At 40.8% G+C, this 25,776-nt stretch overlaps 1 protein-coding gene across 2 annotated transcripts in view; it reads right to left on the bottom strand.

Moving 5' to 3' along the window:
* The window catches only part of ESCO2 (establishment of sister chromatid cohesion N-acetyltransferase 2), a 43,170-nt gene extending 17,405 nt beyond the window's left edge, over positions 1–25,765 (bottom strand). Inside the window, exons 1-8 of one of the 2 annotated variants that reach the window (XM_070068253.1) lie at positions 25,412–25,765; positions 24,547–24,615; positions 20,528–21,359; positions 12,648–12,738; positions 9,617–9,674; positions 5,720–5,840; positions 3,869–4,000; positions 210–299 (exon numbers count right to left, since the gene is read on the bottom strand). In XM_070068253.1, coding sequence (XP_069924354.1) covers positions 210–299; positions 3,869–4,000; positions 5,720–5,840; positions 9,617–9,674; positions 12,648–12,738; positions 20,528–21,359; positions 24,547–24,599 — 1,377 coding nt within the window. In that variant the 5' untranslated portion in view covers positions 24,600–24,615; positions 25,412–25,765. The remainder of the gene's footprint in view (positions 1–209; positions 300–3,868; positions 4,001–5,719; positions 5,841–9,616; positions 9,675–12,647; positions 12,739–20,527; positions 21,360–24,546; positions 24,616–25,411) is intronic. The other variant, XM_008249219.4, reaches the window with a different exon arrangement.
* Positions 25,766–25,776: the final 11 nt, after the last annotated feature.

Below are 25,776 nucleotides of genomic sequence, written 5' to 3' on the forward strand. Positions count from 1 at the left end.
TATGGACTTTACAGTCTCATCTCCTTTAATTTCCAACTGGTAACTGTCTTGTCTTGTAATTCTAAAACTAATTTTGTGTGAATAGTTAGAAGTCATCCGTAGCACGTACCAAAGTGGATTATGTCTCAGCAAAGGCAGTTTAAACTTCAACATTCAAGATTTCTTGGGAGTCTAAATAGAATAAGGATGAAACAGATAATGTCACACACCTTTCTGATAGCATAACTTGGATCATGTGGCAGGACCAACACTATTTTGCCATCCCAAAACTCCGCTACTATCCGTTCTTTTTTCCAGCCCTGCCAAAGGAAAAAAAATATTTTGTTAAGAAAAAATAACATTAAATAACGGAGTCTAGAGAACTCAAAAGGTTAAACCATGATATAAAAAAGGATGAAATTCAATTAAAAGTGATGAGGTAAGAGGAAAAAAAAGATAAAGGGGCCAGCGGCATCTCTGAGCTCCAGAGGCTAATTTTTAGAACAGGAAACTTCTATTGTTTGATTTCCACCTAAGTGTTTTCTACCCCAATGCCTGTAATTGTAGGAAAATAAGAGGTACATATGGTCTTTCTCTTGCAGAATCTGCCCTCAGTTATTCATTGCATATACATTTTCCCTCAATAAACTCTAAACTATTTGTACAGCTACCAGTAATAACAGGCTCATATTTCTATCTCCTAATGTGATACTGTAAAAATATTTGGTCTTTGTTCCTCTTTCCTGGCAAACCACTCCAGGTGGTTTTATCCTTGGAATCTCTAAAGTGGTAATTGTCTTTTCACACAAATGAGATGACCAATAACTAGTCAGTCCTGGGTAGCTTCAGAATGGGGGATCGTCAGAGGAAAGACCAAGTGACAATTAGGGGATAGAACTTTCAGCCACACCTCCAACTTCAGGGGAGGTAAGAGGCCCTCCCTCCCCCAAAATAACTTGATTACCGATAGCCAACGGTTTAGTCAATCATGAATATGTAATAAAGCCTGCATTAAAAAAAAAAAAAAAGAGAGATACAGGGTTTGGCTAGTTTCTGGATAGCTGAAAAGTGGAGGTATGGGGAGGTTCTTGGTATATGCAAAAAGGTACAGAAACTCTACACTCTACACAAGTGCTTGAGCCCCTGCACCCACATGGGAGATCTGGAGGAAGCTCTTGTTTTTGGCCTAGCCCAGATCCAGCTGTTGCAGCCATCAGGGGAGTTAACTAGTAGGTGGAAGACATTTCTCATTCCATCCCTTCCTCTTTCCATGTTACGCTTTCAAATAAATAAATAAATCTTAATAAAAAATTACGTGGTAGTTTATACATGTATAAATATTTATATATATTTTACATATAAATATGGTAGTGTATATATATATGAATATATATTATAAATAATTATATATGTGATTTCTTGGATAAGAAGCATAGGCAATAAAGGCAAAAATAGACAAATAGGATTATAAGGCTAAGAAGCTTCAGCACAGCAAAAGAAAAACTCAAAGTAGCAACTGACCAAATGGGAGAAAATATTTGTGAATGCTCTATCTGATAAAGGATAATATCAAGGGCATTATAAGAAGCTCAAAAAACTCAACGACAACAAAACAAAGAATTCAGCTAAGAACAGGATATGGGCCACTTCTGTGGCGTAGTGAGTAAAGCCGCTGCCTGCAGTGCCAGCATCCCATACAGGCGCTGGTTTAAATCCAGGCTTCTCCACTTCCAATCCAGCTCTCCGCTATGGCCTGAGAAAGAAGTATAAGATGGCTCAAGACCTTAGGCCCCTGCCCCTCCTGCCCCCATGCAGAGATCCAGAAGAAACTTTGGGTTCCTGGCTTCAGATTGGCCCAGCTCTGACTGTTGTGGTCATTTGGGAAGTGAACCAGCGATGGAAACACCCCCCCCCCCCCCCGCCAACTGCCTCTCTGTAACTCTGCCTTTCAAATAAATAAATAAATCTTTAAAAAAAACAGCATAAGCATATAAACAGGCATTTTGATAAGGATATAAACAGGCATTTTTCAAAGGATGAAATAGAAATGGCCAACAGACACATGAAAAGATGCTCAGGATCCCCAGCCAAAAGGGAAAAGCAAATAAAAACCACAATGAGGTTTCACCTCATCCCAGTTAGAATGGCTACCCTCCAAAAATCAGAAAATAACCAATGTTGGCAAGGATGTAGGGAAAAAGGTACCCTAATACACTGTTGGTGGGAATGGCAACTAATACAACCATTATAGAAGACAGTATGGAGATTAAAAAGAAGTCTGAAAATAGATGGATGAATTAGCCATTCCAGTCCTAAGAATTTACCTGAAGAAAATGAAATCAGTGTATGGAAGAGATATCTGTACCCCCATGTTTATACCAGCTCAACTCACAAGAGCTAAGATATGAAATCAACCCAGCTGTCCATCAACTGATGACTGGAGAAAAAAATGTGGTATATATACACTATGGAATACTACACAGTGGTTAAAAAAATGAAATCCTGCCATTATGCTTAATGAAATAAGCCAGTCCCAAAAAAGACAAATACCATATGTTTTCCCTGATAACTGTGCTAACAGAGTGGTAACTAACACTAACTTTAGGTAACTAAAGTACCTAAAAGGAAATCCATAGGAGTGAAGTTGACACTTTAAGATTCAATATTGTTTACAGCCCTTGTCTCGACTGTTGGGGAACAGTGTTTTATTCTTCATAATATCTGTTTAACTCTTTACTTCGAGTAGGGTTAATATTTTGAGTATAAAGTTAACTGAAAATAGATCTTTGTAAAAAATAAAAATAAGGAGAGGGAAGAGGAAGAAAGGTGGCAGTGTGGGTAGGAGGGAGGGTAGGGTGGAAAGTATTACTATGTTCCTGAATCTTTATATAGGCAACACATGATATCTGTATATCTAAAATAAAATTAAAAAAAAAAGTAGTATATATAAATGATGGACTACTACTCAGCCATAAAAAAGAATGAAATCCTGTCTTCAACAAATGGAAATACTAGAGACCATTATGTTTAGTGAAATAAGCCAGTCCCAAAAAGACAAATATGTTTTCCCTGAGTTTTGGTAACTAATATACACATTACCAAAAAAAGTCATGTTTGTGAATGAAATTGACATTTTGAGATCTGATTATTGTTTATAACCCTTGCTTACACTCCCAAAGAACTGTGTTTTTTCTACTTTAAATAACTAAATCTTGGGATTGTGAATGGCATTCCTTACCTAAAAAGCTCAGAAGTCACAAATTAAGTAAAAATTTTAATATTCGGTGTGGCAATATACATCATAAAATGTTTTTAAAAATCAAGTAATGGTATTCACAGATGCAGGAAATACCTCTGGAAGATACCCAAATGAAACCATTAATGCTACATGTTTGCTAAATTAGGCAAAAAATATTGTGAAGGTATGAACTAATAGGAAAAAAGGAAAACATTTAAGTAGCACACACAATTATGGAAATAACGGCAATGACAGTTGTGTTTGGATTACAAAGGTGCCTGACAGACATGGGACCTCTCCTCTTAGAAAAGAAAAAACATGGAGAAGTCATAAAAAGGATTTTTAAGGCTATCTATAAAGAACAAACTATGGCAGAGAAGAGATTTCCTCAAATTTTCGGGTTTTGTATCTTAAATGCTCAGCACTGCTCAGAAAGCTGGTCAGGATGTAGGGTGTTTACTCGAAGTAGGACAATATCTATTTTAGGATAGTAAGTTTGAAACAGCATTATAAATTTTTAATAACATCAACCTCAAATTTTAAGGAAAGCTATAGATGAAATATTCAGATTCTACTAATACTTAACCAAAAGGTCTCTTTTAAAGCAGGTCTCACATTTACAGCAAATTCAAAGACTATCTTTTGACTCACTGTATATTTGATTCCTTCCAGAAATCTGTGGTGATGCTGAGCATGCTGCATTTCATCCTCAGGGTTGGAAGCAGTATAGATCATGCCACAAGACTTACACACGGTAGTCCCAAAATGTTTCTGACCTGCATCCTGGAATTGAAAAAAATGTCCATCTAAATATTTATTTATATATCATACATAACTCTAAAGTTCACATATTCATTCAAATTTCTTCCTAATTTTCTTTCATGCTGACACAAATGAAATACTAAATTGAAGTGTGGTTTCTTTCCCTCCCCAGAATAAAATGGAATGAGAAAAATACCTAAATGGGCAATGAACTCATCAAAGTACTAGAACTGTATCTGAATAGTCAGGGTTAAAAAACAAATTCTAGAACCATAGTTTTAAGAAGGAATAATTTAAATCACAAGATTATAGCTAAAATGAACAGAACTTCTTCACAAAACTCCTAAAGAAAGACCTAAAAGAGCCTTATGTCAAACTAGCAAGACAATGTCAGGACTTCTGTATTAACTAAACAGTACTTTTTACTTAAGTGGTTAGGAATATTACATTCCTTAAAGAATATTGAAATTCTCTGTCCCAAGAGCTGATTTAAAAATATAACAGGGGGCTGGTGCTGCAGCTCAATAGGCTAATCCTCCACCTGCAGCGCCGGCACACCGGGTTCTAGTCCCGGTCGGGGCGCCGGATTCTGTCCCTGTTGCCCCTCTTCCAGGCCAGCTCTCTGCTATGGCCCGGGAGTGCAGTGAAGGATGGCCCAAGTTCTTGGGCCCTGCACCCGCATGGGAGACCAGGAGAAGCACCTGGCTCCTGGTTTCTGATCAGCGCAATGCACCAGCCACAGCGCGCCGGCCACGGCAGCCACTGGAGGGTGAACCAACGGCAAAGGAAGACCTTTCTGTCTCTCTTTCTCACTGTCCACTCTGCCTGTCCAAAAAAAAAAAAAAAATATATATATATATACACACACATAACAGGGGCCGTCGCTGTGGTTCGCTTGGTTAATTCTCTGCCTGTGGCGCCAGCATTCCATGTGGGCGCCGGGTTCTAGTTCCGGTTGCTCCTCTTCCAGTCCAGCTCTCTGCTGTGGCCTGGGAGGGCAGTGGAGGATGGCCCAGGTGCTTAGGCCCCTACAACCACGTGGCAGACCAAGAGGAAGCACCTGGCTCCTGGTTTCCAATCGGCGCAGTACACTGGCCGTGGCGGCCATTTAGGAGGTGAACCAACAGAAGGAAGACCTTTCTCTCTGTCTCTATGTCTAACTCTGCCTGTCTAATTAAAAAAAAATATATAACAACAGTTCTGGAAAAGTACAAATCAACTCTTAAATACATGAAAGTCAGGAAGATTTAATGTCACAACTTAAAGCATTGCTTAATGCCACTGAAAATACATACTAGGTTCTCAACTGTCTTAACACAGAGGTTGACAAACATTTTCTTTAAAGGACCAGATAGTAAATATTTCAGGCATTGCAGACCACACATGGTTTGCCACATACTTTTTTCCCCAAATCTTCAAAAATGCAAAAATAATTTTTAGCTCATAGGCCACTCTAGGTCAAATCCAGGTCTAAAGCAATATAACTATTCCTATTAAGTCTTTTATTGCTCAATAGTAACTTTCCTGGAGACAATTCATTTATTAGCATTTTCCTAAAATATCAGCATTGCCCAACACTGTCAATTCAAAAGACTAGTTTAAAATGCTGCCCCAGCAACAAAACTGCATTTACAAAATTCAGAATATCTATAACGCAACTCTAAAAAGATAGTATGTTTGACTTCCTGTTCTACATGTGAGAGCCATGTATAGGAAAAGCTTTGTTTTAAATTTACTCACAATGATGAACTGGTCTTTTGTTTCTCTATTTGTATCTCTGGTATTAGTGTTTTTCTGTGTTTGTTTCAAGAAGTTAGTACATGTGATGGATTCCACAGAAGATTCTTCTTCAACTAGAGATCTTGAAATAAAAGTGTATAAATTTAATTTTAGAACGCCTGAGGAATTACAAGGAAAACTCTTGTACATATAACATTTACAGAGCACATTAAAATTTTTTAAAAATTATTATTGAAGAGAAAGTACTCCCAATTGCTGCTGATTCACTTCCTAAAAGCTCACAACAGCCAGAGCTCAGCAGGGCTTAAGCTGGGAGTCAGTAATTAATCCAGGTCTTCCATGTGGATGGCAGGAATCCAATTAACTTGGGTAATCACTGCTGCTTCCTAGGGACATTGGCTGGAAGTCAGTCAAGAGCTGGAGCTGGATATTGAATCGAGATACTCTAATATAGCAATGCAGACATCTTAACTGGTGTCTTAATCACTGTGCCAAACACATACCCCATCATACAATTTTTAATGCTTTCATCCAACAATAACTTGATGAAGTAATAAAGAAAGAACAATGAGAAACCTGACCCTCCACAAAGATTCAAGATGAAGTAACTAGTGAATAGAATAGCAACATTAATATTCAAATCATAGTCTTCTAACTCCAATTCCAAGGGTGTTTCCTACATAGTATCAGATGCACAAATGTTTACTCACTCTGGAAGTTCAAAAATGATTTTTTTGTATTTGTTGTTTGTTTTTGCTTTATCAAACCTTAGGACAGTACTTACTCACGTGGGTATAAAGCAATTCTTAGGGTACCACAACAATTAAATAGATTAATGACTTTCACAGATCCAAGGTAATCAGCATCACCAGTAAATATATTTAGGATCTAGCAACAGTTTATGTGAGCAATAAGGCTAATACATTAACTTTTCCTCACTGTCACTATGTTGAAATTCTTCGAGGGAAAAATATTTTGGCTAAATAGATGTACTTGAGCCAATCTTTACACATTAGAAAAGAATGTTGGGATTGGCTTATGGAGATCACTGAACCACATTCAGTTATTACATATGTTTTGGTTGGCTCAAAAAGTATTTAAAACTTTGAGATTTCAATTAAAATATGTATTTCCAATATCATAGGAAACTCTACAAGATCATTAGGTTTGGAGCTGGCCTTGTGGTACAGCGGAATAGGCTTCTGCCTGTGATACCAGCATCCCATATGAGCTCCAATTCAAGTCCTGGATGCTCTGCTTTCTATCCAGCTCCCTACTAATCTATGTGGGAAAGCAGTGGAGGATGACTGCAGTACTTGGGGCCCTGATGCCCAACCTAGGAGACCTAGATGGAGTTATGGGCTCCTGGCTTTTGCCTGGCATAGCCCATTTGGGGAGTGAGTTACTGGACAGAAAATCTGTGTAACTATGTGTTTCAAATAAATAAAATAAATCTAGAAAAAAAAAAACCACTAGGTTTCTGTTCCTTCAAACAATCTATTAGTGCTAACAACACATGCCCTTTTAAATAAGGCATACATTCTCCAGTTGGCCCTCATCTCCACCCAGCCTGGTTGGCTGTCTCGACATGGAAGTTGTAATTCTTGCCTTAAAATTAAAGGTTTTTGATTTTTTCAAGAACCAAAGCAGAGGAAATCCTTGGAGAGTAGAAGTAAAAGTAAATAGGCAAGGGAAAAAACAGACTAAAACAAACTAAATTCAGACAACAGAAAAAAAGAGTGACAAAAGTAGACAAAAAGGTATCCAATATGGTCTTTATCTTTAAACACAGGAGTCATAGCTTCAGCTGGGATTTACAACAGCATTAAGCTGCTGCAAGTTATTTACTCTTCTAGCCAGTTTCCTCTACCTATAAAATGGGATAATAGTACCTACATCATGAGGTTGTAAATGTTCATTAAATTTTAGCCTATTATTTATATATCATTTGTCTAAAAAAGTGCCTTTCAAACTGACCTGGCAAACCTATGGTAAGAAACTGCAGGGCCAGCGCTATGGCACAGCAGGTTAAAGTCCCAGCCTTAAGCCCCAGCATCCCATATGGGTACCAGTGCTATTCCCGGCTGCTCCACTTCTGATCCAGCTCTCTGCTATGGCTGGTATAGCAGAAGACGACCCAAGTCCTTGGGCCTCTGCATCCACGTGGGAGACCCAGAAGAAGCTCCTGGCTCCTGACTCCGGATTGGCTCAGCTCTGGCTGTTGCAGCCATTTGGGGAGTGAACCAGTGGATGGAAGACTCTCTCCATCTCTACCTCTCTCTGTAACTCTTCCAAATAAGTAAAAATAAATCTTTAAAGAAAAGAAATAATTACTAAAACCAAATTTTCATAAAAGATGCAGTATTTACTTAAAAAAAGAAATGGCTATAACTGACATCCTTAAAGCCGTTTTGACAAACTAATGGGCTGTTGCTGCAGTATGAAAAACAATTGTCTAGGGCACTGACCCTTTCTGCATTTGCTAAGTAACTCTGCCCTCTCTGATCCTGCATGGATGACTGCATTCTATTCACTTCTATCTCAGCAATTCTAACATTTCATTACACTCACTGGTTTAAATATCTATCTTCTCACCATATTATTCTTGATGGCAAGATGATGTATTATCTCCACATCTCTAGAAGTTAGTGGGAGACCAGGATGGAGTTCCAGGCTTCTGCCTTGGCCTGGCACAGGCTTGGCTGTTGCAGGCATTTGGGCAGTGAACCAGTGGATGGAAGATCTCTGCTTCACTCTGCCTTTCAAATAACTAACTAAATCGGTCCAAAAAAACATAAAAACATGCACCTAGATATTCTGTAATCTACTTGAAGTAATGGATTAAACGACAAAACCTACTGATTTCTAATGTCTTACAGCCTATACATTTTTTCATAGAATCCAGCCAATTGTACCCCAGTACATCTTCATGCCAGATTGAATTAGGCTACACATTTTTATCAGCTAATTGTAGTAGCCTTCCATTCTCAATAAGTCACGGAAGAAGAAAACACAGGAGAGAAAAGGGGAAGGTGAGAAAAAGCAGGAGTTTATACCCACTCACCCCAATCTCAGGAAATTTAAGGTAAAATGTCCAACAAATAGAACTTAGTCAACTTGCTTAACATAGTTATTTATCACCAAATATGGGGAGAAGAACCAAAACTGCTTAAGAGGAAGATGTTAAAACTGTATGAAACTTCTTTTTCAGAGCTTTCCCAGCTAATATGCTCTCTAACCACCCAGGCCTCCTTCCAGTACGGTCTTTAGCTTTAAATACAGGACAGTCGTAGCTTCAGCTGAGATTTACAACAGCATTAAGCTGCTGCAAGTCATTTACTCTTCTGGCCAGTTTTCTCTACCTATAAAATGGGATAATAGTAGCTACATCATGAGGTTGTAAATGTTCATTAAATTTAGCCTATTATTTATATATTATCACCCAGGCAATGTAATATAGCCTAATGAGTTTTTGATTCAGATATGGATTCTAGTTCTGGCTCTAGCTCCTAATAGCTGTGCAACTGTGGCTAAAACATAAAAGTTTTGCTCAACTGAAAATAGAACCAATAATAGTATCTACCTTCTAGGTTGCTCTGAGAATTAAGTTAAATAATAAACATAAACTACTTATTATGGGTAAGGTACTATATAATAATGTTAGCAGTTATTATTATTCAAGCCCATAAAGAGAATTTTCCATCTCTTAACTCAGAGCTCCTATGAAGTCTTTATGAGAGACTGATTTCATCTCCTATTCTCAATATTATACTCCTGTTTTTCTTAGTAGGAAAGACAATATTCACCATATTAAGCAACGTAAGAAGAGAGTCCCAGATGATTCATGTAGTTAAGAAATCTTGGACATTAAAACAAAACAAAACACACAAAGCCTACCTTTTTGTATTGGCTGAAGACAAACTGAAGATGGGATAGACAACAGATTTGGGAGAAACTAGGAGGAAAAATAGCAATAATTTATATTATCAAATAAATCAAAGCTTTAAGTCTTACGATTTTAAAAGGTCAGTAAGATCAAAATACACTAATCAAGAGTAATCAAGACAGTATGGTAATGGCAAAAGTATAGACAAATCCTCATAGACAAATGGAACAAAATAGCCCAGAAATAAACTCACACAGACAAATGCAACTGATTTCACAATGAGGCAAAAGTGTTTCATCACAGAAAGGATAGTCTTCAACAAATGGTGCTGGAACAATTGGACATTCATGCACAAAATAATTACACACCAATACCTTATATAAAAAAAACTTAAAATGGCTCACAAGTCTAAACAGAAAATTATAAAACTAGAAAAAATCTGCAAGAACTTTGGTGATAATTTTTTATATACAGCATCTAAAACACTACATAAAAGAAAAAAATTAAGTTGGACTTAATCAAATTTTAAGATTTTGTTCTTTGAAAGAAGCCCCAAAAAACCAAATCAAAACCAAAAAAATAAAACTGTTGAGAATAAAGACAAGCCACAGACTGGGAGAAAATATTTGCAATTATTTATTTACAAAGAACTCTTAAGTTACATCCATAACTTAGTGATAAATGGGGAAATACTGATACTTGCAACAATATAGGTACAGGGGCCTAGGCACTTGGGACATCTTCCCCCGGCTTTCCCAGACACATTAGCAGGGAGCTAGATCAGAGATGGAGCCCATATAGGATGTGTCATAAGCAATGGCCTAACCCACTTTGCCACAGCACCAGTTCCGTGGGTGAATCTTAAATGCAGTTTACTGAGTGAAGACAGATCTAAAGGCTGTACACTGCATAATTCCATTTGCATAACCCTTTTACCAGAGAAGGTAAAACAATGGAACAGGGACAGAAAACAGGTAAGTGGTTGCCAAACATCTGGAGGAGAGAATAGACTACAAAAGATAGGTACAAGAAAATTTGAGGGTGCAGGAGCTGTTCTGTAAATTCTGGAATGACTATCACCTGATGCTATGCATTTGACAAAACCCATAAAACTAATTATCACAATGAGTGAACTTCAAAGTATGCCCATCTATTTAGACATATTAAATACATGTAGGCATGTATTTCTTTGTGATATGTACTTATATGGGTTTTGTCAAATGCATTCCAGTACAATACATAACAAGCAAAGTTAAAACAACTGATTTGAGAAAAATAAGTTGAAAGTGGGTTTTTAGTAAATAGCAAATTTTAACTTCACATTAAAAATTAGAGCTCATCTTCTAGAAATAAAACCAAGGCCAGTAAGATGTGTTACTTCACCTAAATCCATTTTCTCTTCTATGAAATGAGCCCAACAGAACCCATTTTTTAGGGTTTTAAGAATTAAATGATAAAATGTAATTAAGAAACTTTAGGGACCAACGCTGTGATGTAGTAGGTAAAGCCACCACCTACAGTGCTGGCATCCCATATGGGCACCGGTTTGAATCTGGCTGCTCTACTTCTGATCCAGCTCTCTGTTATGGCCTGGGAAAGCAGAAGGTGGCCTAAGCCTTTGGGCCCTTGCACCCATTTGAGAGACCTGGAAGAAGCTCCAGGAACCTGGCTTTGGATGACTCCAGCTCTAGCCATTGGATCCATTTGGGGAGAGAACCAGTGGATGGAAGATTTCTCTCTCTCTGCTTCTGCCTCTCTATAACTCTGCCTTTCAAATAAATCAAATCTTTAAAAAAGTTTTTTAAAACGTAACAAACTTTGGTCATTTTACGTTACTTTCATGACTTTTTCCATATCCATGCACCAATTATATTACTTTTGTACACTAAGTAATTTTCTTTTAATTGACTTGAACAATGAACTGAAATATATTTATTTTATTCTAAATTTTTATTTTATGGAGGAGGAGGAAGAGGGAAGAGAAAACAGGGGGAGGGAAAGTACTCCTATCCACCATTCTACTCCCCAGATGCCACCATGAACCAGGACTGGACCAGGCAAAAGCCAGAAGTCAGGAACTCCATTCAAGACTTCCACTTGGGCAGTAGGAATCCAACTATGAGTCATCATCTGCTGCCTCCCAGGGTGCATATAAGCAAAAGCTGAAATTGGGAGTTGGCCAGGATTTGAACAATGGTACTTTTATATAGGACACAGGTGTCCCAGCTAGCATCTTAACTACTCGACCAAACACCAGCCCCTCAGTGTCATTTCTATTGTTTAACAAGTTCTGCTCATAACTGGGTTTTGATCACAAATACAAAGGTACTTCAAAGTTTGTGGAAAATGGAATTAAAATGTACTTTCTATGAACTTTTTTGAAAATTCCTCATATACAACATTCTTATTATTTTAGGTAAAAGTACAGGTATGACTTTATAATAATACCCACTCTTGAGAGCTTAAATAACTTAGTCACAGTCATAGACCAATTAAGCACTGGTATTTTGTCTTTAAATTTTAACCCAAATCTTCTTATTACAGGGGAGCATTTAACCTCATTTTTAAGATACCAGTTAGGACACCCGTGTTTCATACACGAGTGCCTGGGTTTGATACCCAGCTTTGGTTCCTGACTACAGCTTCCTGCTAATGCAGACCCTGTGAGGCAGTAGTGATAGTTCAAGTAGTGGGAGATCTTAGCTGAGTTCTAGACTCCCAGCTTTGGCCTGACCCAGTCCCAGCTGTTGGAAGGGAGTGAACAACTGGATGGGGCCCTCCCCCCCTCACTGTCTCTGTCTTTCTGCCTTTGAAATAATTAGTAAAACAAAACAAAAACTCCTTATCTCCTGTTTTTCAAAATATATTGCACTGCTTTGCCACTGAAAACAGTGTCACAGAGATAAACACAAAGATACTAACACAATCGTCCTACTGAAAAAACAGATGAAGAAAATGTTATTAAATGTGAATTTCATATTGTCACATGTAATAAAGCATTATTTCAGATCACTAAAACTCATGTAAGAAGTTTTTTCTTACCACTTGTCTTGTTCTGACTTAGAGAATCCTCTGAAGGAAAATGTTTGCTAAGTTTACATTCCCTTGAAGAAACTACTCCACCTGATGAATCCTGAAAACAAAGCAATGGGTCAAAAAAAGTAAATTTATATTTTTTTTAAAAAATGATTTATCTGAAATTCAGAATTACAGAGGAGGGAGAGACAATCTTCCAACCACTGGTTCATTCCCCCAAATGGCTGGGATGGCTAGAGCTGGGCCAGGTCAAAGTCAAGAGCTTCTTCTGGGTCTCCCAAATGGGTGGCAGAAGCCCAAACACTTGGACTATCTTCCACTGCTTTTCCCAGGTCATTATCAGGGAGTTGTCTAGGAAGTGGAGTAGCCCAGATACAAACTAGCACCTATATGGGAGCCACCCTCTATGCCACAGCGCTGGCCCCAGTAAATCTGTAATTCTTAATTGCTTTATATTTAGTGAATGAATCCCAATAGATCCATTTCTAAAATAATAAAATAGTATACTATGAATTACATTTCATAATTACATTAAATTCCCAACTTTCAGTTTATTGTTAGGAAAATTTCCTCTGTGTTTATTGAATGTGTATCATTTAAACACCAGAGTGCATATTTTATAACTTGTCATCCTGTCAAAAATGTTTTATACTCCCTGATGAAGAAAACAATGAATTTTATAGACCACACTTTCCATAGTAACAAACAGCAAAAATCAGTAAAAGTAGCAAAAAATTGTCCCTATCAGCCACCAAACTAGAAAGGAACAAGTTTATGCCATAAATTTTAAAAAAGAGCAGCCAAGTAAGGCAAAATAACTTTTGAAGTCACTACAGAGGTTTCTTCCACAAAAGTTCTTTAAGAGTACCGGGCCAGTGCTTGGCACAGTGGGTTAAAGCCCCAACCTGCAGCGCCAGCATCCCATATGGGTGCTGGCTCAAGTTCTGGCTGCTCCTCTTCCGAGCCAGCTCAGAAAGAGGCCTAGGAAAGCAGTGGAAGACAGCCCAAGTCCTTGGGCCCCTGCCCCCATGTGGGAGACCTGTAGGAGGCTCCTGGCTCTGGATCAGCTTAGCTCTGGCCATTGCAGTCATTTGGGGAGTGGACTAACAGAATGGAAGACCTCTCTCTCTCTCTAACTCTTTCAAATAAATAAATTTTTTTTTTTTTTTTTTTTGACAGGCAGAGTGGACAGTGAGAGAGAGAAAAGTCTTCCTTTGCCGTTGGTTCACCCTCCAATGGCCGCCGCGGCCGGCGCACCGCGCTGATCTGAAGGCAGGAGCCAGGTGCTTCTCCTGGTCTCCCATGGGGTGCAGGGCCCAAAGACTTGGGCCATCCTCCACTGCACTCCCTGGCCACAGCAGAGAGCTGGCCTGGAAGAGGGGCAACCGGGACAGAATCCGGCGCCCCGACCGGGACTAGAACCTGGTGTGCCGGCGCCGCAAGGCAGAGGATTAGCCTATTGAGCTGCAGTGCTGGCAAAATATATATATATATATATATTTTTTTTTTGACAGGCAGAATGGACAGTGAGAAAGAGAGACAGAAAGGTCTTCCTTTGCCGTTGGTTCACCCTCCAATGGCCGCCGCGGCCAGCGCACCACGCTGATCCGAAGCCAGGAACCAGGTGCTTCTCCTGGTCTCCCATGCAGGTGCAGGGCATAAGCACTTGGGCCATCCTCTACTGCACTCCCGGGCCACAGCAGAGAGCTGGACTGGAAGAGGGGCAACCAGGACAGAAACTGGCAGCCCGACTGGGACTAGAACCTGGTGTGCCAGCGCCGCAGGTGGAGGATTAGCCTAGTGAGTCACAGCATCGGCCATAAAATAATTCTTAAAAAAAAAAAAAAAAAAAAAAAAAAAAAAAAAAAAAAAAAAGTAGCAAGAATGCAGAAGAGCAAAGTAGCAAAATTACCAACAAATTTCACTAATAAACTAATTTGGTGAGACTTAGGGAATATATAGCTTTGGGGAAAAGGGAAATTTAAAAAGAAAATTTCTTTAGATTTTATTTATTTGAAAAGCAGAGTTAGAGAGGAGAGACAGCGAGAGATCTTCCATCTGCTGGTTCACTCCCCAAATAGCCACAACAACTGGGGCTAGACAGGCTGTAGCCACGCGCCTCTTCCTGGTTTTCCATATGGGTACAGAGACTCAGGCCATCTTCTGCTGATTTTCCAGGCACATAAGGGAGCTGGTGCCTATACAGGATACCAGTGCTCACAGACAGTGGTTTAAAGTTGCTGAGCCACAGTGCCGGCCCCAGGAAAAAAAAAATTTTAATTATTTACATATTTATTTGAAAGGCAATTACAGAGAGGCAGAGAGAGAAGAGGTCTTCCACACACTGGTTCACTCCCCAGATGGCTGCAACGGCCAGAGCTGTGCCACTGCACCAACCAGAAGCCATGAGCTTCTTCCTGGTCTTCCACACAGGTACAGGGGCCCAAGGACTTCGGCCATCTTCAATTGCTTTCCCAGGCCATAGCAGAGAGTTGGGTCAGAAGTGGAGCAGCCGGGACTCGAACCAGCACCCACATGGGATACAGCACTGCAGGTGGCAGCTTTACCTTCTATGCCATAGCGTCAGCCCCTTCAGGAAAATTTTTGATTAAATAACAACCCCTACTCAAAATCATATCTCAGAAAGATGGAATAATCCATCTGTCATTTCTCAAGTCTCCATAATAAATTGTGAAAATTAAATTCATCCAAAGATGAAGCCCAGCAACAGTACTTAGCAAAATCTTGACAAAGCAAAGCTGTTTTTCAAACTGTAGATTCACAAAAAACCAGCTTCTCAGCCTACTGAAACCTAAACAGAACTCAGTACCTAGCCCCTTAAAGGGAGGCTCACAAAAGAAAATTTTTAAAACACAGGAAAAAGTGTCATAGAGAAGATACCATGTCACAACATCAAAGTTATACCTTCATTATCAAACATGGATTATCACTTGGGAGATGGATAAAGAAACTGCAGGCCAACCTGACTTTGTTCTGCTGGATTACTTTCCCAGGCCATAGGAGGAAGCTAGAATGGAAATGGAACAGCCGGTCTCCAATCAGTGCCCATATGGGAGGCTGGCACTCCAGGCACCGGCCCGAGGCAATTTTATAAACAGTGAAATTCACAAGTATTTAGTTTGATGAATTCTGACAAACTAATATACCCTTGTAATCAAAATCTCTATCAAGACACATAAGTGGGGCTGGCACTGTGGTGTAGCAGGTAAAGCTGCCGGCTGCACTGCCAGTATCCCATATGGGTGCCAGTTTGAAACCCGGCTGCTCCACTTCCAATCTAGCTCCCTTCTATTGCCAGGTGGAACAGTGGAAGATAGCCCAAATCCTTGGGTTCCTGCACCCTTCTAGGAGACCCAGAAGCTCCTGACTTCAGATCAGCCCAGTGAACTAGTAGATATCTCTCTCTCTCTCTCTGCCTTTCAAATACATAAATAAATCTTAAAAAAAAAAAAACAAAAAACACTGAAGTATTTTGTTAGTAGAATATGGAGATTTAGTGGAATTAAACGTAGTGGCTTAGCCAGCAGGATCATGATTCACTTAATAGTATATATGGCAATACTTGATAAACATGAAGAAACATTTACAATGGGGACTACAGATATAATACCTACAGGATGATAGATAAGCAAAACTCCTATCAAAATCTGGCTCATCTAAGTATATATATGAACATATACACTGATTTAATCGAAAGAAATGAACAGCCCACATCTGTCAAAAGGTCTGAAACTCTGCTCTGAGACATTTCTTCATAAAGAAATGAGGGCTCGGGGCCAGCACTGTGGCGCAGCAGCTAAAGCCGCTGCCTTCAGTGCCAGCATCCTATATGGGTAGCTGGTTGGAATCCAAATTGCTCCACTTCCAATCCAGCTCTCTGATATGGCCTGGGAAAGCAGTAGAGATGGCCAAGTCCTTGAGCCCCTGCACCTGTGTGGGAGACCTGGCAAAAGCTCCTGACTCCAGATCAATCCAGCCCCAGCCATTGCAGCCATTTCGGGAGACTCTCCATGATTAAACAATAAGTTAATAAAAAAAAAAAAAAAAAAAAAAAAAAAAAAAAAGGCCGGCACTGCAGCTCAATAGGCTAATCCTCTGCCTTGCGGCGCCGGCACACTGGGTTCTAGTCCAGGTCGGGACACCGGATTCTGTCCCGGTTGCCCCTCTTCCAGGCCAGCTCTCTGCTGTGGCCCGGGAGTGCAGTAGAGGATGGCCCAAATGCTTGGGTCCTGCACCCGCATGGGAGACCAGGAGAAGCACCTGGCTCCTGCCTTCAGATCAGCGCGGTGCGCCAGCTGCGGCAGCCACTGGAGGGTGAACCAACGGCAAAAAGGAAGACCTTTCTCTCTGTCTCTCTCACTGTCCACTCTGCCTGCCAAAAAAAAAAAAAAAGTTAATTAAATCAAGTAGAAAGGTCTAAGATTTTAAGATTTAATTATTTTAAAATTTTAATTATATTCATATAATACAAATATAATTTATTTATAATTATTATTAAGATGTATTTATTCATTTGAAAGGCATAGAGACAGAGAGAGGGAGACAGAGAGAGGTCTTATATCCAGTGGTTCACTCCCCAAATGGACGCCATGGTCGGAGCTGAGCAGATCCGAAGGCAGAAAGAAGTTTCTTCTGGGTCTCCCCTGTGGGTGCAGGGGCCCAACTACTTGGGCCATCTTCCACTGCTTTCCCAGGCCATAAGCAGAGAGCTGGATTGGAAGAGAGGCAGGGACATGAACCAGCACCCATATGGGATACCGGTGCTGCAGGTTGAAGTTTAATCTATTGTGCTACAGTGCTGGCCCTTTGCTACATCTTTTAATATTCATGATACTAGCAATTTGCTCTCTTGCAATAAAAAGAGCTCAGATTTTTAAAATTATGTAGGTGAAAAACAATATCCATGGGCCAGATTTGTTTCATCAGCCACCCATATATTTCTCCCACTGAGTTTTGAAATATAGGTGACTACAAATAATATAGAGTTGAATCTGACATCTGTCAGTGAGTAGGAATTAATAAAGGCACATTAGGAGGGAAATGTCTATAGCACTTGAATTGCTGGATATATATGAGCCTGAGGGTATACCGAACATTATATGAATATCCATTTCTCTAGCTGCCAGAGTTTTGATGAATATAAATGGGTTGATTTTAAAAAGTTCAAAGGGGTTGGACTTTGGCTCACTGGGTTAAAGCCACAGCCTACAACACCAGCATCCCACATGGGCACCAGTTCGAGTCCCAGCTGTTCCAGTTCCAATCCAGTCCCCTGCTAATTGGCCTGGGAAAGCAGTGGAGGATGGCCCAAGTGCTTGGGCCCCTGCACCCATATGGGAGACCTGAAGAAGCTCCTGGCTCTGGCATGGCCCAGTCCTGGCTGTTGTGGTCATTTAGGGAATGAACCAGTAGATGGAAGATCTCTGTCTCTCCTCTAATTCTGCCTTTCAATTAAAACTTTAAAAAATTTTTTAAGTTCAAAGAAAATGTAATTATTTATATATATTTTGTTTATTTTGGTGCAAAAAATTTCAAGTCCATGCATTTTTTTTAAAGATTTATATTATTTATTTGACAGGCAGAGTTACAGAGAGAGGTTGAGACAGAGAGAGAGGTCTTCCATCCACTGGTTCACTCCCCAGATGGCTGCAATGGCCAAAGCTGTGCAGATCCGAAGCCAAGAGCTTCTTCCAGGTCTCCCACATGGTTGCAGGGGCCCAAGGACTTGAGCCATCTTCTACTGCTATCTCTGGCCATAGGCAGAGAGCTGGACTGGAAGAGGAGCAGCAGGGACCAGAACCAGTGCCCATATGGGATGCTGGCACTTCAGTCCAGGGCATGACCCATTGCGCCACAGCGCCGGCCGCCATGTATTGTTTTTTAAAGTATACACTTTTTTTTTTTTTTTTGACAGGCAGAGTGGACAGTGAGACAGACAGAGAGAAAGGTCTTCCTTTTTGCCGTTGGTTCACCCTCCAATGGCTGCCACGGCCAGCACGCTGCGCTGGCGCACGCGCTGATCCGATGGCAGGAGCCAGGTGCTTCTCCTGGTCTCCCATGGGGTGCAGGGCCCAAGGACTTGGGCCATCCTCCACTGCACTCCCGGGCCACAGCAGAGAGCTGGCCTGGAAGAGGGGCAACCAGGACAGAATCCGGCACCCTGACCAGGACTAGAACCTGGTGTGCCGGCGCCGCAAGGCAGAGGATTAGCCTAGTGAGCTGCGGCGCTGTCCTAAAGTATACACTTTTCACAAATTTCTGAAGACCCTTCATGTACAGCAGGTCAACAATAGAAGGTCTAGGGGGTCAGCACTGTGGCATATTGGATAAAGCTGCCACCTGCAGCATCCCATATGGGCACTGGTTGGAGTATCGGCTGCTCCTCTTCCAATTCAGCTCTCTGCTATGGCCTGGGAAAGCAGTGGAGGATGGCCCAAGTCCTTGGGCTCCTGCATTGCGTCGGAGACCCAGAAGAAGCTCCTGGTTCCAGGCTTTGGATCAGCCCAGCTCTGGCCATTGTGACCATTTGGGGAGTGAACCAGTGGATGGAAGACCTCTCTCTCTTTCAAATAATAAATAAATAAATATTTAAAACAAAAGAAAGTAGGTCTATAGCACATAGTCTAATGTGGTAGCCAGCCGCCACTTATTGTGAATAAGCACTTGAAATGTGGCTAGCCTAAACTGATATGCTGTTAAGTATAAATATGGATAAGAATTTCATACAAAAAGAGTAACATATCCTATTGATAACTTTTTATTACACTGAGATGGGAATATTTTAAGTATATTGTATTAAATGTTTGAATATGATCAGAAAATTTTAAATGACATGTGGTTCACACTGATGTAGGCAAGGAGATGACTATCAAGAACTGAGGTTGCCAGCCCTCTTCTATGGTCTTGCTTTTGCTGTAGCCCCACTTGCACTGCCCAAACTTCCCCAGTGGAAAGCTGGCAGCAGCTGAAAATAACATGGCAGCCAGGTGCAAGAGCTGCAATTACCTTTAGCTAATTATAAGGTCAATATAATAAAATTACCATGCTGACACTCCCCACTCCCATCATGCACCTGACACCAGGATTTCCAAAAACAGGAGAATCCACAATACCCCAGTCCTGACCCAAACCCCACCCCTTGTGAATAAACCCCACCTCAGACACCACCCTCTATGTCTCTGGATCATATAAACGGATGGACCCAACCTCATTGAGTGTAGCTCTCTTGAGCATGTCTGCATTCCCTCTTGAGTGTGTACTTTAGCTTTGCACACAAATAAACCTTGCTTTTCTGTGGACCTTTATCTATGTCTTGTCCTGGAATTCCTTCTAGTACTGGAGAAAAGAACCTGGATCCAGTCACTCCACAACAAAACTCTATTTCCATCAGATGGTACTAATCTAGGATAGCTGTGTTAGTAATAGCAAGACCAAATGAAATAGCAGAGATTCTGGCATAATCTACCACTTTAAATGAGCAAAAACAAACCAAAAATGATACGCTTATACTGTTAACACTCTCTGAATTTTGTTATTTCTACTTTCTAAAAACAGAGTATCAAATAAAGGTTAGTAAGCTTCTCTGAACAGACTTAATACTCATGAGGGAATTTAATGAAATGTATACCTTAATGCCAACAAAATATCCGATTTCCTTAAGCCAAAAAACTAAGTCATCTTTCCACTGACTCTGAATTCTCTATAGTGACTAATTGCTGTAATACTGGTTTTATAAAATAGTTCTCCTGGCTGTAAATAAAAGTATATTACAATAAATTATAACAGTTATGAATATTACATGTATTGAAGTTTTGTTAGCCAGCTTTTTCTAAAATATTAAAATTTAAATATTTAGCATTCTTTACCTTTATTAATTTCTCTTCATTTTTGCTTCTTATCCTCAATAGCTCAATGTTCAACTTCTCTTTTTCTAGTGACAAACACCTTGGCACTTGCTTCATCTCAAAAGTTCTTCCTTCACTGACAGTCTCTGAATCACAATCCTCCATCTCTTCTGATTTATTCTTTTGGATGTGTTCCAGTGATGGCTTATTTTCCAGAGACAACTTTCTAAGAGAGGATTTTTTTCTATTAACAAAAAATGCTGCTCCACCCTGAAGTGTAACTTGTGGTTTTATTTTTTGGCTTAAAACCCGGGGAGCATCCATATTATTTTCAGCTGGACAGTAATTATTCTCTTTCTCCACAACTGGCTTATAGGTCACTCGGTTTTGTTTGGAACTTTTAGAATTCCTGGATATAGGCTTTATCTGTTTATAACTTGGTTGATACTTAGCAGTTAAACTCTTCTGTGGTTTTTTGTTCTTCTTCTTTGAACAGACTGGTTTTCCCTGAATATTTTCTATCACACTAGGGAAAGATTTATTTTCATTATTAGTTTTCAGACAAGCAGATCTACTCTCTCTTATCAGCTTTCTCTCCAGTGGATTGAGGTACCATTTATCTTTGTTGTAAAAGGATACAGGGGCTACAGCCGATTTAAATGGTGAACCTTGATTTGCAGATGGCAATCTATTTTTTTCAGTTGTTTTGAGTAGATTTGAAATGAAGCGGTCTTGTTGAGAACATAGCACCTTTTCTTCGTTTTTATCATTGTTCTGACAAAAATCAGGTGATGGAAACAGATTTTCAGTATGGTCCAAAATTAATTTCTTTGATGGAATGTCTGATAAAAGGCTATGAAAAAGAAACAAAGTCCATTCATAAGTTCACTATATTGCTTAAAAATTTATATAAATATAGCACCAAGTAATAACTACTCATAAGTCATATTAAAAATAATACAAGCCTTCCTCATCAAACATATCTACACTTTATGGAGAGGTTTAAACAGTTTCTCGAATTCGGTCTTCATCAAACAAAGCACTCATTTTTCAAAACAAAACAAAATCCCAATCCTGTTCATGAAAAGTTTGCAGGGGTCAGCACTGTGGCATAGTAGGTAAAGCCGCCACCTGTAGTGCAGGCATCCCATTAGGGTGCCAGTTCCAGTTCGGGCTTCACCACTTCCCATCCAGTTCCCTGTTAATGCACCTGGGAAAGCAGCAACAGATGACCCAAGCACTTAGGCCACTGCACCCATGCGGGAGACCAGGAACAAGCTCCTGGCTCCAGAATGGCCCAGCTTAGGCCATTGCGGCCATTTGGGGAGTGAACCAGCTGACAGAAGATCTAAACTCTGTCTTCCAAACAAATTTAAAGAAAGAAAAGGAAAGAAAAGAGTTTGCAAAAAAGTTCTGACATAAATGTATGCATTTTAAAATCTATTTCAGGCTGGCATCGCAGGCGTAGTGGTAAAGCCACCGCCTGGGATGCCAACATCCTATATGGGATGCACCTGGTAAAGTAGTGGAAGATGGCCCAAGTGTATGGGGCCTCTGTAACCATGTGGAAGACCCAGGAGAAACTCCTGGCTTTGGTCTGGTCTGGCCCAGCCCCAGTGGTTACAGCTATTTGGCAAGTGAATCAGCAGAGGGAAGCTCTCTGTCTCTGTCTCTCTCTCTCTGCCCCCACAGCCCTGTTAACTCTTTCAAATAAATAAATCTGCAAAAAATTTCCATTTTTTTGGACATATACAAATTATAGCCCATACATTTGTTCAACTAGCTGGCAAGTCTCCTATCATGATTAATTATCTATAATAAACTGACCCTCTGGGGTCTTTTCTACTGGGAATAATCTATATCTCTGGTAAGACACATAGCAAATACTAAGTACAGCAGTTCTTATATTTAGGGGATATGTCCCAAGACCCTATGGATGCTTAAAACCTCAGATAGTACAGAATCCTACACACACACACACACACACAAAGTATGTGACTACACTGTTTATTCCTACACCTACCTGTGACCAAGTTTAATTCATAAGATTGGATAAGGAAATTATGGGACATGTACATCATAGAATACTACACAGCCATAAGATAATTAAATCCTGTCATTTGCAACAAAAAGGATGCAACTGGAAAACATTATACTTAGAGAAATAAGCCAGTCCCAAAAGGACAAATATTGTAATTTCTCCCTGATCTTTTGGTAACTAATAGAGCACCTAAAACAATCTATAGAAGTGAAACTGACACTTAGAGATGTGATGATTTGAACAAACCTTATCTCAAGTGCTGAAGAACATTTTTTAATACTATTTATTGAACATTTTACTTAGTATAGTTAATCTTGTGTGTATAAAGTTAATTGAAAATAGATCTTAGTAAAGAATAAGAATGAGAATAGGAGAGGGAGGAAGAAGGGTAGGAGTACAGGAAGGAGGGTGGGAAGAATCACTATGTTCCTCAAGTTGTATTTATGAAATGTATGAAGTTTATATACCTTAGATAAAAGGTTTCTGGGGAAAAAGTTTAATTCACAAATAAGCTACAGTGAGAGATAACAATAACAAAATAGGACAATCCTATTAATATATTGTAATAAAAGCTAATTGAATGTGGTTTCTCAAAATATCTTATTGTACTACTCTCACCTTTTACATTTAATATCTCTGGACTGATATCGGCCATGAGTAACTGAAACTGTGGAAAGTGAAACTGCCGATAAGGAGGGACTAATGTACACAAACTTTTTAAGACTGCTTACAAACGAGCATATATTATATGGCTATATATATATTAAAGACTATATTAAACACTACAGAAGAGAGTGAAAAGGAATAAGGTAATAAAAGATTTGATTCTTCCTAGTCAAAGAAAACAGCTCTTTTGAATCTCGTCAGAAAGGATTAATTCACCATGAAATCATCCTATATTTCCAGACTAGAATTAGAATACAGAATATTATGGGGCCGGCGCCATGGCTCACTTAGTTAATCCTCTGCCTGCGGCACCAGCATCCCATATAGGCGCCAGGTTTTAGTGCTGGTTGCTCCTCTTCCAGTCCAGCTCTCTGCTGTGGCCCGTGAAGGCAGTGCAGTGATGACTCAAGTGCTTGGGCCCCTGCACCCGTATGGGAGACCAGGAGGAAGCACCTGGCTCCAGGCTTCGGATCGGCGCAGTGCCGGCTGTAGCAGCCATTTGGGGAGTGAACCAACGGAAGGAAGACCTTTCTCTGCCTGTAACTCTACTTGTCATATAAATAAAAAAAGAATATAGAATATTACTATACCCACAAGGAGTAGGCTAATCGATGAGTGGAAATTTTAGAAAAAATAGGAGGGGCCAGTGCTGTGGCATGGCGGGTAAAACTCCGCCTGCAGCGCCAGCATCCCATATGGACACCAGTTCAGGTCCCGGCTGCTCCTCTTCCGATCCAGCTCTCTGCTGTGGCCTGGGAAAGCAGTAGAAGATGGCCTAAGTCCTTAGGCCCCTGCACCCACTTGGGAGACATGGAAGAAGCTCCTGGCTCCTGGCTCCTGGCTCCGGATCAGTGCAGCTCCGGCCATTGTAGCCAATTGGGGAGTGAACCAGCGGATGGAAGACCTCTCTGTGTAACTGACTTTCAAGTAAAAAAAAAATAAATAAAATAAATCTTAAAAAAAAAAGAAAAAATAGTAAAGAGAATAAAGACAACAATGTATTTTTTTTTTTTTGACAGAGTGGACAGTGAGAGAGAGACAGAGAGAAAGGGCTTACTTTTTGCCGTTGGTTCACCCTCCAATGGCCGCCGCGCTGTGTCAGGCGCATCGCGGTGATCCGAAGCCAGGAACTTGGGTCATCCTCCACTGCCTTCCCGGGCCACAGCAGAGAGCTGGCCTGGAAGAGGGGCAACCGGGACAGAATCCGGCGCCCTGACAGGGACTAGAACCCGGTGTGCCGGCGCCGCAAGGCGGAGGATTAGCCTAGTGAGCCGCGGCGCCGGCCAACAACAATATATTTTTTAAGAGTTTCCATTCGTAGGATGAGACTCACCTATCACCATTCAAGGAATGTTGCTTCCTCTTCTTTGGAGTAAAAGTTTCCATCTTCTTAATCAAATTTCTAAAAGCAATGGAATAGTCAAATTCCTCAAGTTAATATTAAAGCCACTATCAAAATTATATTATAAAAATCTGAAAAGTTTTCAGATGGGTTTTAGTCTACAAAGGTTCAAAAAAAGTGTTTTTAAGCAAATTATTTTAATAAAGATGTAAACCATGAATTTAAAGAGAGGAAAAAAATACTACACTACAGTAGTTTGTAAATACAAGGAAAGAAAAAACACAAACACGCACATATTTCAACCTGGAAAATAATCCCACCAAAGGGAAGAGTTTTTATCCCCATTTAGGGCACACTTTGTTAAACAGCACAACTATTTCACACCAAGTTTAAACACTGTTTTGTGGACCATCTTTCTTGACACTGTCCCCATGTCACTGCTCTCCGCCAGGCGCTGTGTTCTCCGCTCCCACGGCACCCCTCATTGCCTTAGTATTCCACTTATCACATTTTCTTGCTTAACCATCTTCTCAACCTGCACCCAAGTTCAATGAAGGCGGAACCCAGCAAGAAAATGGGCCAAGCAGAACCGTCCCCAGCGCGAGCAGCCGAGCAGCCTGGAGCAAGCCGCCCGCTGCCAATCAAGTTCATGCACTGCCCCCTCCTCGACTCGAAGCTCAAGGGCTCAGCAAAGGCGAGAGAAAAAGCAGCGCCTCTCCCGAATCCCGTCAAGGGCAAAAAGACGTGCACACGCCGGCCTCCGGACGGTGGAACCCGGCGCAGGTGACGGCTGAGGGCCGCTGGGCGCCCCACGTCTCGAGCCCGCCAAGCCACCAAGCAGGGCACAAGCTCTTACCCCTGACACTCGCCCCCGCGCTCCGCAGCCGCGCGTCCTCCTCGGCCAGCTGCCCGCCCCGCCACCCTGGCCCTCGGCAGCGGTTACCTGAGCCTCAGAGCCCAGAACGCCCCTCAACCGAGCAAGCACACGTCTCCTCAGGCACGAAAACGACCTCTCCTGAGGAGAGCGCCCGCGGCGGGTAAGAGTATTCAAACCACTGCGCGCCAGACGCGGCGGCAGCTCCTGCGTTCCGATTCGCCGCTGCTCAACGCTTCCAGGGGCTGCCTCGGGGATTGGCTGCCCACCAGCTCTCTCCCCGCCCACTCAGGAGGCTGTCTCCAAGATTCTCCCGCCCTTGGGAGGCAAAACACCGGGTTCTCCGG

Source organism: Oryctolagus cuniculus, chromosome 2, assembly GCF_964237555.1.
Source record: "Oryctolagus cuniculus chromosome 2, mOryCun1.1, whole genome shotgun sequence".
In the NCBI taxonomy this organism is placed as follows: Eukaryota; Metazoa; Chordata; class Mammalia; order Lagomorpha; family Leporidae; genus Oryctolagus; species Oryctolagus cuniculus.